The sequence below is a fragment of the Octopus sinensis genome, linkage group LG2, assembly GCF_006345805.1.
Source record: "Octopus sinensis linkage group LG2, ASM634580v1, whole genome shotgun sequence".
Lineage (NCBI taxonomy): Eukaryota > Metazoa > Mollusca > Cephalopoda > Octopoda > Octopodidae > Octopus > Octopus sinensis.
The window spans coordinates 119,739,555-119,756,147 of record NC_042998.1 but is presented as its reverse complement, the minus strand read 5'-3'; the positions used below and the strand labels follow the sequence as shown (position 1 = coordinate 119,756,147).

Sequence of the window (16,593 nt, the reverse complement as noted above, 5' to 3'; positions counted from 1 at the left end):
AGGTAGCAGACACAACAGGATAAACAATAAGCTCTCAGTGAGAGAAATCTATAATATGCTTTTAGATACCACTTGCAACAACTTTCACTTCACTTAGTGTCAACAGCAGTCATCACTTCCTGTTTTGGTCTTTTTTGAGGGAATATATCTGTGTAGGTGCACAATCTGCTAAAAATAGCAATCACATCTCCCAAAAATCACACTCAAATATATATTACAATAATATTGAAGTTAGCAGCACTTGCTCAATCATCAAAGTTCAGTAACTAGCTATGCTAGTAGTCTCTTCAGTGGAACAGTTATTCTTGTTTCTATAACATTTTTATAGCTAACAAAATTTTATATATGTGTCAACTTTCTACAACTTAATAAAGCATACATATGTCATAGTATGATTTAATAACTTTTCATGTTGTAGTTGTATAAGCACCACTGTACAATATAACTTAATAACTATCATGTGTCTCAGTACTATGATTTGTCAACTATATACTTGTCTCAGTGCTATAAATTACTAACTACACTTGCCACAGATGTGTAATCTAATAACTAATAGATGTGTAACATGTAACAAAGAACAGCCATACAGTACTCCTGTAAAAACACCCAGCAATAACCAATACATACAGCTTGCAGGTTCTTAAGTTATTGAAGTGTTAACTAATCACAATTTCAAGTTTTTCCTCTTCACAGCAAACTAACTTACTCTACTTGACAACTTGTTTCTTGGATTCTACTGTTTCATTAAATGAAATATGTTTGCTCAGTTTGATTCACGAAAAGTTTTGTAAAACAGATATATACTTGAAGGAATATATGAATGAATGAAAAGATAGAAATAAAAGGATACAGGATTTCCTGACTCTTTCAGAGCTTCATCAATAATGTCTTTCATTTTTAATCGCAATGACTCAGCTTGCACTGTTGGTTTTTTCTTTGGTTTCTTTTCTTTTAACAAACCTTTATAAGCCGAAGTTTCCTTGATACCAATACCTTTTCCAAATTTCTGGCGCACAATCTAGTCATTTGAAATATTAATTAATCATTGATTAATTTATCATATAGGTAAGACATTCCATTTAAAAATCATACTTATCAAATATAAACAAAGCATTTAAATAATCCAATTTGATGATGCTAGAAGTAAAATGCAAAGTTAATCAAGTACACACCATTATAATACATGTAAGCCATTGAACTAGAAAAATACTCCAGTTTATATATATATATATATATATATATATATATATATAAACTATTAACCTAGTAGTAACATACAACTATATATAGATCATTAAAGATTTTACAAACGCAAAATCAAAATCAAACTTGATGACTGGCGTCTGTGCTAGCATTGACAGAGCGGCTAACTGGCTTCCGTGCGGGTGGCACTTAAAGGGCACCATTCGAGCGTGATTGTTACCAGCGTTGCCTTACTGGCACTTGTGCCTGTGCTAGTAGGGTGCCAAGGGCACCATCCGAGTGTGATCGTTGCCAGAGCAGCCAACTGGCTTCCGTGCCAGTGGCACGTAAAAGGGCACCATTCGAGCGTGATTGTTACCAACGTCACCTTACTGGCACCTGTGCTGGTGGCATGTGTAAAAGGATTCGAGCGAGGTCGTTGCCAGTACCGCCTACTGGCCCCCGTGCCGGCGGCGGGTAAAAAGCACCCACTACACTCTCGGAGTGGTTGGCGTTAGGAAGGGCATCCAGCTATAGAAACTCTACCAAATCAAGATTGGAGCCTAGAGGAGCCATCTGGTTCGCCAGCCCTCAGTCAAAATCGTCCAACCCATGCTAGTATCGAAAGTGGACATTAAACGATGATGATGATGATGATTAAACCAAATAGTAAGAAACTCTTAAATGTTAAAATTAGGTAATGAAACTTAAATGAATTGGTATAAGATACCTAATGTATTGATTGTATAGAAACAGGAGTAATAATGGTTTATCTGCCATCTGTGTTAAGCTCAGATGACACCAACTTCTATAGCTGTGATATATAATATATCTTCACATGAATCATATATTGATATTTCATACACCATCAATGACTTTCATATCTCAGATAAGATTTCCAACAGTAATATTTACTGTATTACGCAATGATCTTTCAATTCTTAAGAACAGTCATTAGATTATGTATAATCTACCAATATGGATAGCTTAATACAAAATAAAAAAAAGCTTGTGCTTTCAAGGATAGTTAAGGGCTACATATAGAACATTACAAAGTAGCCAAGTACATATAATTCTTCAAACATTGGTCAAAGCAATACACCAAATTTGATAAAGAATTAAAGTATTGTGTAAAAATAAAGAGAAATCTAAATAAAATTAATAAGATGAATTGTTGATGTAGATCAAGAAAATCTAGGATTAAATTGGCAGTGTAGATACTCTAATGTAGAATTGATAAATAGGTGACAATAATAAAGTATAACAGAATCCACTTCCAAGTAACTAACTTAGTAAACTGTAAACCTCATTGTAAACAGTAAACCCAAACTGATAAAACAGTAAACCTCGTCTTCGGATAGGAAAGATTTTTCAATACATTTATATTATACAAATATATGCATTAGTGACCTAGAGGAAAAGGACATTATCAGACTTAACTTAGAAGTAAAAGTTACTACTTCTAATATAGTCTGGAACAATGAATCATCATCATCATCGTCGTCGTTTAACATCCACCTTCCTTGCTAGCATGGGTGGAACAATGAATACTTCCACTAATAAGACACCTGATGACAATTGGAGGTCACCTGATCAAAATATGGTGTAGATTTTAAAAAGTGTTTCTACTATGAAAATGAGATCAGTAGTAAAAAAAAAAACAAAAAAAATCTTATTACAAACTCACCTCAGACATTTATTTAGATATTTAAGAAATTAGTCAAATTATTACCTTTTTAAAGTTAGGAATATCCACAACTTTGGATGCATCTAACTGACAGGTTTCGGCATAGTAATCATAGAGTATTAACATTGAAATAGATGTGCTGTCTCGCTCTTCAAAGTTATCATCAAGCCTAAAATGAAAAATTTGTGTAAAACATAAAACTATAACTACAGTGAAATATATAGTTTGGTATCAAATAAGAAAGATATAAAATAAAGAATTCAGAAGTTTTAGTAAAATTTGAGAACTATAGGCATGTCAGAAAATTAAACATAAATTAAATGTAGACAAAAATAGATGTTACTAATAATATATATTAAAATAAGGATTGGTTACAGAATAATTTGTTGTATAATTAACAATGAAAATGTGGAAATTTCCATTGCTTACATTAGTACGAGGCCACAAATGTATTAATGGTATATTACATTGAATCTATATGCTACTGGTATATTTTGATGAACTCAAATGAATAAAAAGGAAATGTTAATATCATCAGAAAGAAAAAGAATGTAGTAAAATATAAGAAATCACTCTGGCCAGCATTCTATTAAATTCTGCCACCAAACATTCTCAAATTAAGAAATATTAAAAGACAAACCATTCCATCAACTTGAGCTCAGCAGCAGGAACATTTCTTTTACGTTTTTCTGTCAAAACTGTATCATCTAATCTAGAAAGAATCTTTGACCCAGCTCCACTTGATTTGGCTGTCTCAGTGGTAGGCTGCTTGGCTTTATTCTTTGTGTCTGTTTTAGTAGGAGTAGCTGCTGCTGTACTGGATTCAGATCGGTTTGAAGCATCTTCATCTGCTGCAGATGGTGTTGCAGTGGATGCTGCTGTGCTTGCTGCAGCAGCTGCTTTAGATTGTTGTGCAGTCTTTTCAGCAAGGTATTCTGCTGTCACTCTCTTGAGTTTGATGGCTGGCATGGTGCAATATAAAGCTGGAAATAAGAAAATAAATACTTTTAATAACAATATGCATTTATTAGAAAGAAATTTATTTTAATTATAAATGATGTTGACAAAGCCACTTCTACATTATACCATCACCTACATAAACTTTAAAGGAAACTTCCTAACAATAAAGAAGCACATCATATCTGTATAGCTACACCATCCTCACCATAATTTTTGTATGCTTCAACACATCTGCCTATATATATGAAGGTTTCGTCATCTGTTCTGATCCTATGCTTTGACATTATACTACACAGATTATTTACAACTACAAAATGCATCATGCAGTGATCAATTTTACTTAGCAACATTACCTGATTTCTATGCAATTTACATGACACCATCACATTTCTATACCATATATCTAAACCATATATGCTGCATTTCTCAGTCACCTACATTAACACCATCACTCTTCTAACAATGTATTATACAAATATCACATAATTCACTTTATTCTGTAAAACGTCTTACATTCAGCTGATAAGTGAAATAATTAAAAAGTTCAACATCAGCACATAACTTTCCATTTAAATCATCATATTTAATACTCTTTAATGAGATGATACAGTTGATATAGTCAACTCTATTATATAACTGACACTTATTTTATAAACACTAGCAGAATGAAAGGCAAACTTCACTACAGTAAAAAAATAAACATTTAACTAAAGAAAAGTTTCATGCTTCTCAAGTTCTGGTGTTCTATTTTATCCTTTAAGCTTTAAAAAAAAGAGAGAGAGAGATGGTAGGGTGGTGGGAGAGAAAGAATAATTTCACTTCAAACTCGTTGCACTTTAATGACTATTAAGACACAAATCTTTTGGAAAAGAGCCCCTCTTAAACTTGATAAAATATCTTTGATATCAATATATTTCTCTATGAGAATATAATTTTGGAGTGAGTGCTATTATTGGTAAGAAAAATTATACCGAAATTTAGGCAATAACTTAGTTACCTCCCTTGTTATACAACTATCCTGAATGCATATTAAAAATCTGTTATTTGCACAATACAAAACAGTTGGAAGTTAAAACTGATGCAGTATATGAGAAATGTATTGAAGCTAAGTGAGAAAACGAAAAAATATCTATTGAAATAGTATACAGTGACTCATAGAAAACCACAACAAATTATCTATTATTTATTTTGCAGGCATCTAAAAACACTAGCCTTGATGATCATTTGAGTTGAAAGGAGTCCAACAAGATAATGATTTACAATTCATAAAAAAACTTGATAGGTAAGTGAAAGCAAAGCTAACGTCATTAAAAGGTAGTGACACTGAAAGTACCTATTCTTAATTTAGGAGCTAGAGAGAACTTATATTTCCAATGTATAGTTCTTTCATTTTACTTCTGCCGGTAATAATTTGAGAAAAGGCATGAATATCACAACTTCTCTCTCACAAACATCACTAGAGATGATCCCTTGTTTATCACAATTATCTTGACAAATGATTCTATTTACAAGTAAAAGTATGTGACCAAGTTATCAGGGTGTTGAGATCACAATCATAAGGCTGTAAGTTCAATTCCTGAACCAGGTGGAACTTGTCTTCTTAAGCAAGTCAATTCATTTCAGGTTACTCTAGGATAATAAACTGAAAATAAGTGCCAGCAGAGTGCTGGTGCAGCCCTCTCTCCTCCCAGCAGGATTTCACTGGTTTCAAGAATGGGAGGGCTGAGAGGGTGTCTACATCAGCTTATGATTACAAAGGCACTTAAAACAATTTGCAATAGCAGAGCACATGCTACCAAGTAATACTTGCAAATAATGGCTATGTTTTTTTTCTTTATTTTTTCTCTGGCATGGATAAATTTAATCTCTTTCATTAAACAAGTTTGGAAAGAAGGTGTGTATAACTAATTCAACCAAAGTATATTATTAATATTAATTCAAGTGGTTCTGAAAAGATGAAAAGTAATTAACCTGAGTAGGTTTTGAACAATTCAAAATATTGAGATATATTGTAAGTTATTTATAATCTATTTTTGGAATTTGATAAGACTATTAGCAGTGCTTGTCAATAAAGGCTGCATGGTGAAGGTCTCTATTTGAAATGTTAGGTATTTCCATTTACAAACTATATGAAAATGACTCAATTTCCTGCTGTAGAGCTATTAGTTTTGGTACTCCATTTTAGAGGGATGCAGTTGAAACTTTTACCTGGACTTGCATATAATAGTAGCTTAGTTAACTCCCTTGTCATTTCGCTTGCTTTCTGAATTCCTGTATACTTGAGTCAATGGTTAACTTAACTTGCAAAGAATAATAGCAGCCAAATTTATAGTCAATTATTTTCAAAAAAAAGAGGGAATGTTAGATAATGTAGTTTAAGATGCCTCTAAAAAGACAGGATGGTCATGACTGGAATGATATGGTCGTGGGTATATTGACCAATGTTGTCAATTCCTTCAGATCAATAATACTTTTTAAAAGCATAGTGGGACAGACCTCTAAGTGTCCACTAAAATTGAACACAGAATTACATTTAGTTAAAAATACCCTCCTTACATACTATGTAGAAGTTGTTTGCAGTCAATATTTTATTGTTACTTATTTCAAGAACCCTGAAGTGAAAGTCAAGACCCTACCTAATAGTAGGATATAGATGGAACTTTAAATATCATAAAACATCTGGGTTAATCAGATATTTTACATATTTATATGAACTGTAGTGAATCACAAATAGACAGCTCCAATGTTCACCAAGGCAATTGTTTACGGATGCTTAGTTTCTCTTGCCTTTGTTATTACATACCAATAGACAAGCTCTGATACAGTAAATCTAGCCATGTCTATCTCATCTTCTATTCAGATAATACATATAAAGCTGCATTTAAAACATTCTCAAGGGAAGTATAGCACTAAACTATTGATCAAGAGGGATGAAATGAAATCAACAAGACCGTTAAAGTTAAGATGTGGTCACAAGAAATAATCTTTCTATGGGTGTGTATCATTATTATTACTTAAGTAATGACAGTGAGTAACAGAAAAATATTTAGATATATACCTATGTCCTCAATTCAAATCTTACTGAGGGAAGTGGGGGGGGAGCTTTATTGCACCTGTAAGTTCAATAAAATATGATCAGACATGGACTGGGGCCAAATTAAAGTGGCCTTGCACTAATGAGAAACATCATTATTACATTTATTATACAGCTCAATAAAGTTTGAACAAACTTGTGTTAGTGAAATTTAATAACATTACAACTCAGAGTCCATCCGATGCCTACTAAATAAGAAAAGTAAATTGGAAATATCTTACAAAACTATCAAAATACTCAGAGAGAGAGAGAAAAATGGAGTGACAATGGTTGTGAAGTTAACATGGTAATATGGTCGAATGTCATCATCATTCAACATCTGTTTTCCATCCTGGCATGGGTTGGATGGTTTGACATGAGTTGGGCTCCTGGAGAGCTGCCCAGGTTCCATCAGTCTGATCTCTATGGCTGGATGCCCTTTCTAACATCAACCACTTAAGAGTGTGCTGGGTGCTTTTACATGGCACTAGCAGAAGTGCCCTTTGTGAGGCACCAGCATGAGTGCTTTTTATGTGACACTGGCGCAAGTACTTTTTATGTGACGCTGGTGCAAGTGCTTTTTATGTGATGCTGGCGCAAGTACTTTTTATGCAATGCTGGCCGAAGTACTTTTTATGCGACGTTTGCGCAAGTACTTTTTATGCAATGCTGGCCGAAGTACTTTTTATGCGACATTTGCGCAAGTACTTTTCATGCAATGCTGGCTGAAGTACTTTTTATGCAATGCTGGCTGAAGTACTTTTTATGCGACGTTTGCGCAAGTACTTTTCCTGCAACGCTGGCACAAGTACTTTTTACGTGACGCTGGCACAAGTACTTTTTATATGACACTGGAAGAAGTACTTTTTATGTGACGCTGGCACAAGTACTTTTTATGTGATGCTGGCGCAAGCACTTTTTGCGTGGCACCAGCACATGCCATACTACTAATTTTGCTATAACCATTTTGCCTTCAATGGGAATGAGAAAGAAGAAAACAATAATTCCTTACTATTACTCTTATCAGAAATATTATTTTATTAAATGTTTCACTAAAATTTACCACATAAATCTTGGAACAGCGCTGGAACCAATGCATCAAATATACAATTTAAATTGCCAAAGAAAAATAACCTTGAAAATTATAAAAGAACAGATCTCTTGAATTAGCTTATTGTTTTCAACATGGATTTTGTAAAAAATCAACAGCTATCAATTGGAAAAGTAAAATTGACATTTTTTTACAAGAGATATACAAAAAATTCAAAGAGGTTCTCTCCTCTTAGCAAGAAGTGATCCCATCTTGAATATAAGTTAGTTTTATTATCTCTGAAGTTATAAACCACTAAAATACAAAATACAACTAGAAAAGCAGAAATTTAAATCTCATTAGGTATAACTTTTAATTTACACACTAGCTATTCTGATAGATAATAGATTGATAGACATTCCTAAGGGACAATCTACTGATTAACTTTGTGACTGGAGCAATGCTCCACTCAGGCAGTGGGTAGCATGGTGATAGAATAGTATAGTAGATAGGGCAATAAGATTTAAGCCGTGGGCCTGGGAGGAACAAAAAAAAAATAGAGAGTAGCAAGCAGCAATATATAAAAAGTAGTTAGTAGCTTGAAAGTAAGAAGTTAGCTAATGTTCTCTAATGCAAAGTTAGGAGTATAAAGTATAACAGAATGTCACTGAATAGAAATCTCATCTAAACCAATAGCACAATTAATCTGAGTGGCAGAGATGAGAAAAAGACATGAAAGTGTTACTGAGAGGTTGTAAATGCAGAGTATAGAAATATCATGGATTACTTAAAATGAAATCAATAAAGGAGATAACTGTAATAAGTAAATTAAATGATAATAGTAAATCAAGTAAGGACATGCAGGGACAGAAAGCAATAGGTCCTTCAGGATTAGTTGTGAAGATATTGAAAATTTAGAACTTATAATTACATATTTAGTTAATCGAGTAGAAAGGGTGTTATTTCTAATGACTGACACAATATGACTTTAAAAAGTCATGACAAATAATATATACTAGATAGCTTAAGTATGATATTTTTTGAGTTGATACTAGAATGTAGATTTCCAGATGCCATATTTCTTGTCAGATATGAAGGTGATCTGTAGATAGAAAGGTACTGAGAAAACAAAGTGTAGATGAATTGTTTGTCAAGCTATCTACAAGAGTGCTGCAAGATTTAGGTTGGCAATGAGTTTAAAGAGAACTTTAGTGTCAAGGTATGTTCACTAGAACTGTCTCAACATCTATTAATATTTGGACAATAGTATAGTATATCAAGATTGTATACTCTAAGTAAGTTTTATATACTGGTAACTTGATGCTAGTTGGTGCTAGAATCTAACAAAAATTTATAGTCCAAAGGTCTAAATATTAATATGAAAAATGTAATGTACTAGTTGGTAAAGGAAGACACAAAACTGTAATGACAGCTGAAAAGTGGCTTTGCTCAATATTTAGAAACCTGATACAGGGTACACTATGTGAACAATGAAGACACACTAATTGCAGTGAAATAACAGAAAAAATAACCAAGATACAGGAATTAAGATGTAAGAAGTAGTTGATACTGTGACCTATGTGACTTAACTAGCGAGGTTGTAGGGAAAACTAGAGTAAACAAGTGAAAAATGTTTAGTGAGTTATCTCTGTTATCAAAATAGGGTTCTTGTGTATAAAACAAATTGTATACAACATATATAAGAATGGCAATGCTATGATAGTGAGGCATGAGGCATTGGCTGTAGATCTGTGAATGTTGGAGAGAAATGAGTCAAGTAAAGTTTACTGGATGTGTAATTTTAACCTACAGGAGAGGTAGAGTACAAGTATGTGGTGAACAAGAGACTGGGTAATACATATAGGTACTAGCTGAAAAGTATAGGAGCCCTACCAATCCTGGGCAAGTATTGTGCACACTCTTAATCTAGATCTTCCTACTGGCTCAGTGATAGTACACATTTTAGCCTATTTGATCATAAAAGTTCTAGACTGCAGATTGAAGATTCATATTCACAACTTGCCATGAAACTCTGGCTGCCAAGACATCAAAGCAAATGATATCAAACCTAGCTTCAGCTTTTGATATACTAACTTTGACTCAATGAGTTAAAGCTTTTCAATAAGTATTATATATAACTATATATTCATATATACCAATACCAAAAGGTAGTAACTGTTAGAATATCTGGCTGTAGATTACTTAAATTCATTCAATCTAAAACCAATAGTAAGATATTTAAGAAAGCGTCCTTGGCAACAAAAAAGTTAAGTGGCTCATATCCCCTTGCCCTGCCCCTTCGCTGGTACTATACTGTGAACTTCCCATTGTATAGGACACTATTCTGTGGAAGGTAATATTTCGAAATCCAATAGCATGTAGAATTAAATAAACTACCAATTATACAATAACACAGCTGTGGTTGACAAACTTATTATTCTGATATTCTTTTTATTTGGTCATTTCATCTCTGCACGAACACAATGTTTGATGTATTGGCACATGCATGTACAACATATTTTGATGACAAAGAAACATGTACATTCCACAATTTCACAACATGTGTATTGAACAAACACACACATATAACGTTCGTGAGCACGCGCGCGCGAACACACATAACACATACGCAGAAGTTGTTTATTATGATTATGGATGGTATCAAAATGTTATCAAATAGTTATCGTTATTTAAAAGGCTCCGTCCCAAAGTAATCACAATAAGCAAAGGTGTGTGTGTGCGAATGTGTGTAGCGCGCATACATACAGGCACATATGTATATTCTTATTAACTTGATTTGAACATCAAAATATATAACCAAGCAACATAAAAAATGTGACTAAATATACATCAATGAAGAATTTTAGTCAGATATCCACCTCTCTCACACACAATCATGGCAACTCCCAAATAATTTAAGCAAAATTTCAGAGTAAAATGGAGAATGAGCAATTTTTTCTTCTTTATGGCACGTCTGAATAACAAGTACTAAATAATTAGAAAATAAGAGCCAAACGAATTTTTAAAGTGAATAAAATGAATTTAGGTCATTGTTGGGAAAGGGTGTGACGATAAACTTTAAAGAAATTGAGGGGAGGGGCAAGTAATCCAGAAAGATAATCTGGCGGTATTGGCATAATTCAACACAGGTGTGTGTATATAATTCCTCGATTGTTTAATCTAGACAGGTATTGAAAAAGCACAATATCTCGTGGTTAGTAGCCGAGAAAGGATTCGAATTTTTTTTATGAGAACAAACAAACAAACAAATAAGTGTATTTAATTCAAAACAAAAAATTGCTTATAAACGTTTCACCTATTTGATGGGGTTGTAAGGTGGAAATTAAATAAAAGAAATACAGAAAAATAAACAACGTCAATTTATTCTAGAAAGCAAAAAACAAACAAACAAACAAAAAAACTATAGTGTCGATAGAGGAAGGAGTCTGTTTACTACTTGGATATGGAAATCAATAATGTTGGCAGTGATATGTTTACGTTGATTACATTTGTCATATATCAAGATACGATAATTTAAAATTAGTATTTTCTCTAAATAATATATCGTGGCCGCTAAAGATTATGGGATCAAATATAAATCTTTTTTAGAAAAGCATATCTCTCTCTCTCTCTGTATGTATGTATACATATATATATATTTTGATCAATATAATCGTGGTGAATCCCAATCTGAAATTCTACATCAATTCCACTGAGCTACTAAGTTCTCATTTGCTGCTATAAAACAGCACATTCTCCATTATATGAAATATTGAAATATACCGTACAACGGTCTATCCGCCCCTTTATTACATTGTGTTACATGACTACTGACTGATGTCATGAGAGCGGGGCAACACTTGGAGCTGAAAGGGTTTATGCACACATAAAAATAAGGTCAATAAGCAGTAAGTATCCGAAATGGAAGACTCTTGTACATTAAAACGTACGCTAATATATATATATATATAAATAAATAAATAAAAGAGATGGATGGTGTAGTATGCCCATGTTAAACAACGATTACTTCCAATATGTTTAGCAACAGAACGAAATGAAAATACTGCAACAGAAATCAATAGCATCGCTTCAGAATTCACGCGCACGCGCGAATGAATGAGACACGTTAGCAGTTGATATAACATCAAAACTTTTAACAATTTACATTTTGAAAAATATATCCCTAACACCTGAACTAGAGTATTGAAATTAAACACGCAACACTGGCTAACATTATTACTTCTTTTCGAACAAATCAAATAAATTTATCAATTATGTACAATATTTTCATTGGAGAGATGAGGCAAAAATAAACACTGGTGAATGTAAACAATTCTTAAGAAGATTTCGTGAAACACGTAGATAATATATATAACAAAATTATAAGACTAACGAAGAGGGAGCCTTTACGTGGTCACTCAATCCACTAAAAATAGCAGCTAAAAATTCTTCTAACCATACCATTGCATCTTAAAAAAGGGACATACTGGAAAATAAAATTTTGATAAAAAAGAAAAAAAATCAATGCTTGATCACGGCTGAAACGCTATTGATTGATGATAGGTTTGCTTTGCCACTGCAAAATAGGGCTAAATGTAAAGCGAGAAAAATATAGCAACTGTGCAAATTTCACCTATAAAGTATACACACATATTTTTATTTTCGTTCCTCAAGGATCGTATGTGGTGAGGAACTACGAGTAGTGAGAGGCTTCTCACGAATAAACTATACATTGAGTACTTCTGTTTGTGTATCCGAAAATCACCACCAGCGATGTAAGCGAAACCGTAGTTTAAAATGAGATCGCTGGTTATTGTTGTTTACCCTTACGTAAACCACGATCGAGCAAACCTATAGTTAAAGGCCTGCCAACCACGATCATATCGGCCTTTTTTTTTGTGTCTTTTAGGTTATACTATCCAATATTTTAATATATTAAAAATGTAAGGTGTGATTTAGCTGCTATCTCTAGCAAGTGCAACAATACATGTATAGGCGCTCTCGTAAACTTGGAGAGAAACTGGTTGAGGAGGAAAGCGAAAATATACATCATGTAATAGAATGGTTGGAACATAAATATATTACATTACTGGCAGAAAATATTTGGAGTATTTAACTAAAACGTAACATCAGGTAAAAACTAAACACATACACATATACATACATGACTATGTTCGTGCAGGTGGTGGAGTTTACTAACCGTTTTAATTACATATTTTTATATTTTAAAAAGCTATAAATATACGTATGTTGTGGATAACTATCTGTTGAAACGTTTTATAAGTCATTACTTCAGAAACTTTAATGGGATTCCTGTGAATAATGCTTCAGCAATTCAGTTAACCAGCAACAAATGAATGCATTTGGACATAGGGCTGATTAGAGACTAAACGACGAGTGATCCTCTTCGTCTGCTAGAAGGAAGAGCCAAATCTTATTTTTAAAACATAAACTATGCATTTAAGGAAGGACTGATAGCGACTCCACTAGCAAAGAAATCCTTGAATTGTTGTATTATTAATTCTTTTGAACTTCACGGTCCTAATATAAAAGGCTCACAGTAAGATATGTGTGAAGCCGAAATGAAAGTATCAGCAACTCGTTATTTAGACCCAAGTGCATTAGCGTGGACAACTAGCTAGGTCAGGTTCCCTGGTAACATAAATAAAAATATTAAGTATCATGAAATTACCACAAAATTCACAAATATGGTAGGATTGTTTTCATTTAGAAAATTCGCTACTACACACTAACACAAACAACATACTCATAACACAGATTTGTCTTTTCTGTAATTCAGTATTTTTGTAAATAGTGATGGTCGCCCATAAATACTATGTTTGACACTTGCTAATAGGCAATGTTGAGGTCTCTCAGCCCTTTCATCAATAGACGTTCCAGCTATAATCGTCCCCGTTTTTAATTCAAACAGTGGTATCGAAAACTACACTATTCAATGTCCTACATTTTAACGAAGAAGGTAGGATGTGATTTAAAGATTTGGCTCTTCGTTCTAGCAGATAAAGAGGCCAAGAGGATCACTCGTCGTTTAGTCTCTAATCAGCCCTATGTCCAGATGCATTCCAACCGTGACCACCCATCCAGTCTTTTACATCTAGAATCATTATCCAATGTGGCCTTCCCCTTTTTTATGTGGGGTGTAACGTGGAGATGGGAATACTATTTCTAGTGGGTTAGCGACTACATAGAGGCCTCCTTGTTTAGTTGCTAATAGAAGTGGAATTTCCAAAGGAATAACAGAAATGCATGATCAGTCAACGTTTACAATTAGAAGAAACTATGCAAAAATACAAACATGAAGAGTATTTGATTGTTGTTTAACCCCAAATCAGCTTTGATTGAGCAAACCTATGATCAAAAACATTCCAGCTGCGACCATCCATCCCGCCCTTTTTCTTTTCACAAACCTAATGTGTATGGGATGACATCATTCAATGTATACTGTTTTTAGCACTATAGGGAGTGAGTTGAGGGAAATTTGTAAACTATTTCTAGCTAATCGAGCGAAAACGTAACGGCCCCTTCTTTGGCTCGTGGTGTAATCAGCAACATCGCGGGAAAGTATGTATTTGTAAGAAGATGAAATGAAAGCGAAGATAATTAGTAATGTTGAGACACTGAATTAGCAAGGGAGAAGACAGACAGATAACAAGATAGAGGTGTGTGTACGTGTGAAAAAGAAGAACGACGGCGGCAACAAGCGTGACTAGTAGCCATTTTGAATACTAATCAGCAGATGACCTTTCGTAATGACACACATTTTGACGTCATTTCAGCACTATACTGATGGACAGCAGACGTTATTTTCATTGTTTGCAGTCAGAAAAATGCTCAAGCCAATCTGTCAGACCATAAAGAAATATACAATTAAGGAAAAAAGGCATCATTTCTTACCGTGTCGCTATTAAATAAGACAGCAAAACGTGCATTCAAAGATTCAGGGCTGGTTGAGAGGAAAACAATGATGGCGCCAAGATCTGACCAATAGGGAGTGCAGAGAGTAGATTTATGTAAATTAGCAACTTGTACAACGTCGTAGTTGTGCTAGTAGTAGTGACAGGAGGAGGTAGAAAAGAACGGGTAGGAGGAAATAAACAAACGTGGGAGGAGGGAGAAGCTAAGATGTAGGAGGTATGACGCGCAACGAACACAGTTAAACACGCACACTTATAAATACATATCATAGATATATCCTATGTATATAACGGATAGATATCAATGGAAAAAAGAACAGGACCGCAGTTAAATGGGATATACACGCGCGCACACACACACACATATATATATAGAGTATCTCTATGTGATGTTGCAAATTTCAACCAAAGCGATACATAACGAAACATCTATATACAAGACTGCTTGCATGGCCTAAATATCAAAACCCCCACCAGCCACTTTTATTTTACAAATGAATAAATTATGAATAGTTATGAAGAGAAAGAAGAACCTACAGTAAGACTAAAAGCAACACAATATGTAAATTTATATAAAAATATACACATATTTACATATAACACACATGCACACATATTTATATATGTCTTCATAATATTTTGTATCTATTTATATACGTTTTTAAAAATCTCCTATGAAGTTAAACGAAAAACCTTGGTCTATGCTAGAAATTTATATTGCTAGACAGTCTAAAAAGAATAAATGAAGCAGGTATATGTAAATGAACAAAGTTGCATGCAAGATTTTTATGTGAACAAGGAAGGCAGTTAGAGTTTAACTAAAAAGCGCCATTATCAACTGACGCGAATCTTATTCTTAAATCAATTCAGCAAAAACATCCAGCAAAACACTACTTGAGAAAAATAACAGATGGCAAGGTGAGATGAAATAGCAAAAAGAGAATAATTGAATGCAGGTAAAAAAAAAATTAAAAACTCTCTAAAGCATCGGCAGAAATTTGTGAATAGTTAAAGAATTATTAATTTTCTATCACCTACCTGAAGCCGGAGATAAAATAAAAGCAAACGAAGAGTTGAATATCTGCGAAGGGACTAAGTGAGACAGAAGACACACACACAGACACAAACACTTACAGACTCACATACTTACGGATACACGCACATATACTGAAAGTGAACCACTATAAACTTGACGACTACATTTACACAGTCGAACCATGGAAGAACACTTTTTCCCGTGACATCATCGCAACAAACCTGTGCTTTCGTCATGATTGCCATTTCGTTAAGGAGACAAGACCCTGTCAGATATTTTAAAATAAAAATCTCCCAAGAAATTTACAGTGTTTTTTTCTCCAATTTCTTTAGCCATAATTTTCACAGCAGTTTTTATCTCAGAAAAATTATTTCATCCCTAGCTTTCATTTTATCCAAAATAATATATTTTGTATATCATATTTATTTATCAAATGGCCCTTCATTTGGTTAAATGATATAACAACACTGGTTTAAATTTTCGTCCATATTTTTACATACACAAATTTTAAAAAAATAGTTTCTCCACAAAACCAGTATTCAAAAAATCCATAGAATAAATTATGATGGAAAACTAAGAGACTAATATTTTTTATAACTAATTTACACCAATTATCATATATGTTACAGTAGTAGTAATATGTGCACCCAATAAATAACTTAAAATTAAAAAAAAAAAATTAAATATAAA

The 16,593-nt window shown here is 33.4% G+C and overlaps 1 protein-coding gene across 2 annotated transcripts in view; it reads right to left on the bottom strand.

Moving 5' to 3' along the window:
* Window positions 1-16,120, bottom strand: part of LOC115232603 (heterochromatin protein 1-binding protein 3) — a 32,841-nt gene extending 16,721 nt beyond the window's left edge. The window contains exons 1-4 of one of the 2 annotated variants that reach the window (XM_029802580.2): window positions 15,906-16,120; window positions 3,510-3,852; window positions 2,915-3,038; window positions 851-1,018 (exon numbers count right to left, since the gene is read on the bottom strand). In XM_029802580.2, coding sequence (XP_029658440.1) covers window positions 851-1,018; window positions 2,915-3,038; window positions 3,510-3,838 — 621 coding nt within the window. In that variant the 5' untranslated portion in view covers window positions 3,839-3,852; window positions 15,906-16,120. Of the gene's footprint in view, window positions 1-850; window positions 1,019-2,914; window positions 3,039-3,509; window positions 3,853-14,847; window positions 15,001-15,905 lie in introns of those variants that run through there. The other variant, XM_029802581.2, reaches the window with a different exon arrangement.
* Between the last annotated feature and the right edge of the window lie 473 nt (window positions 16,121-16,593).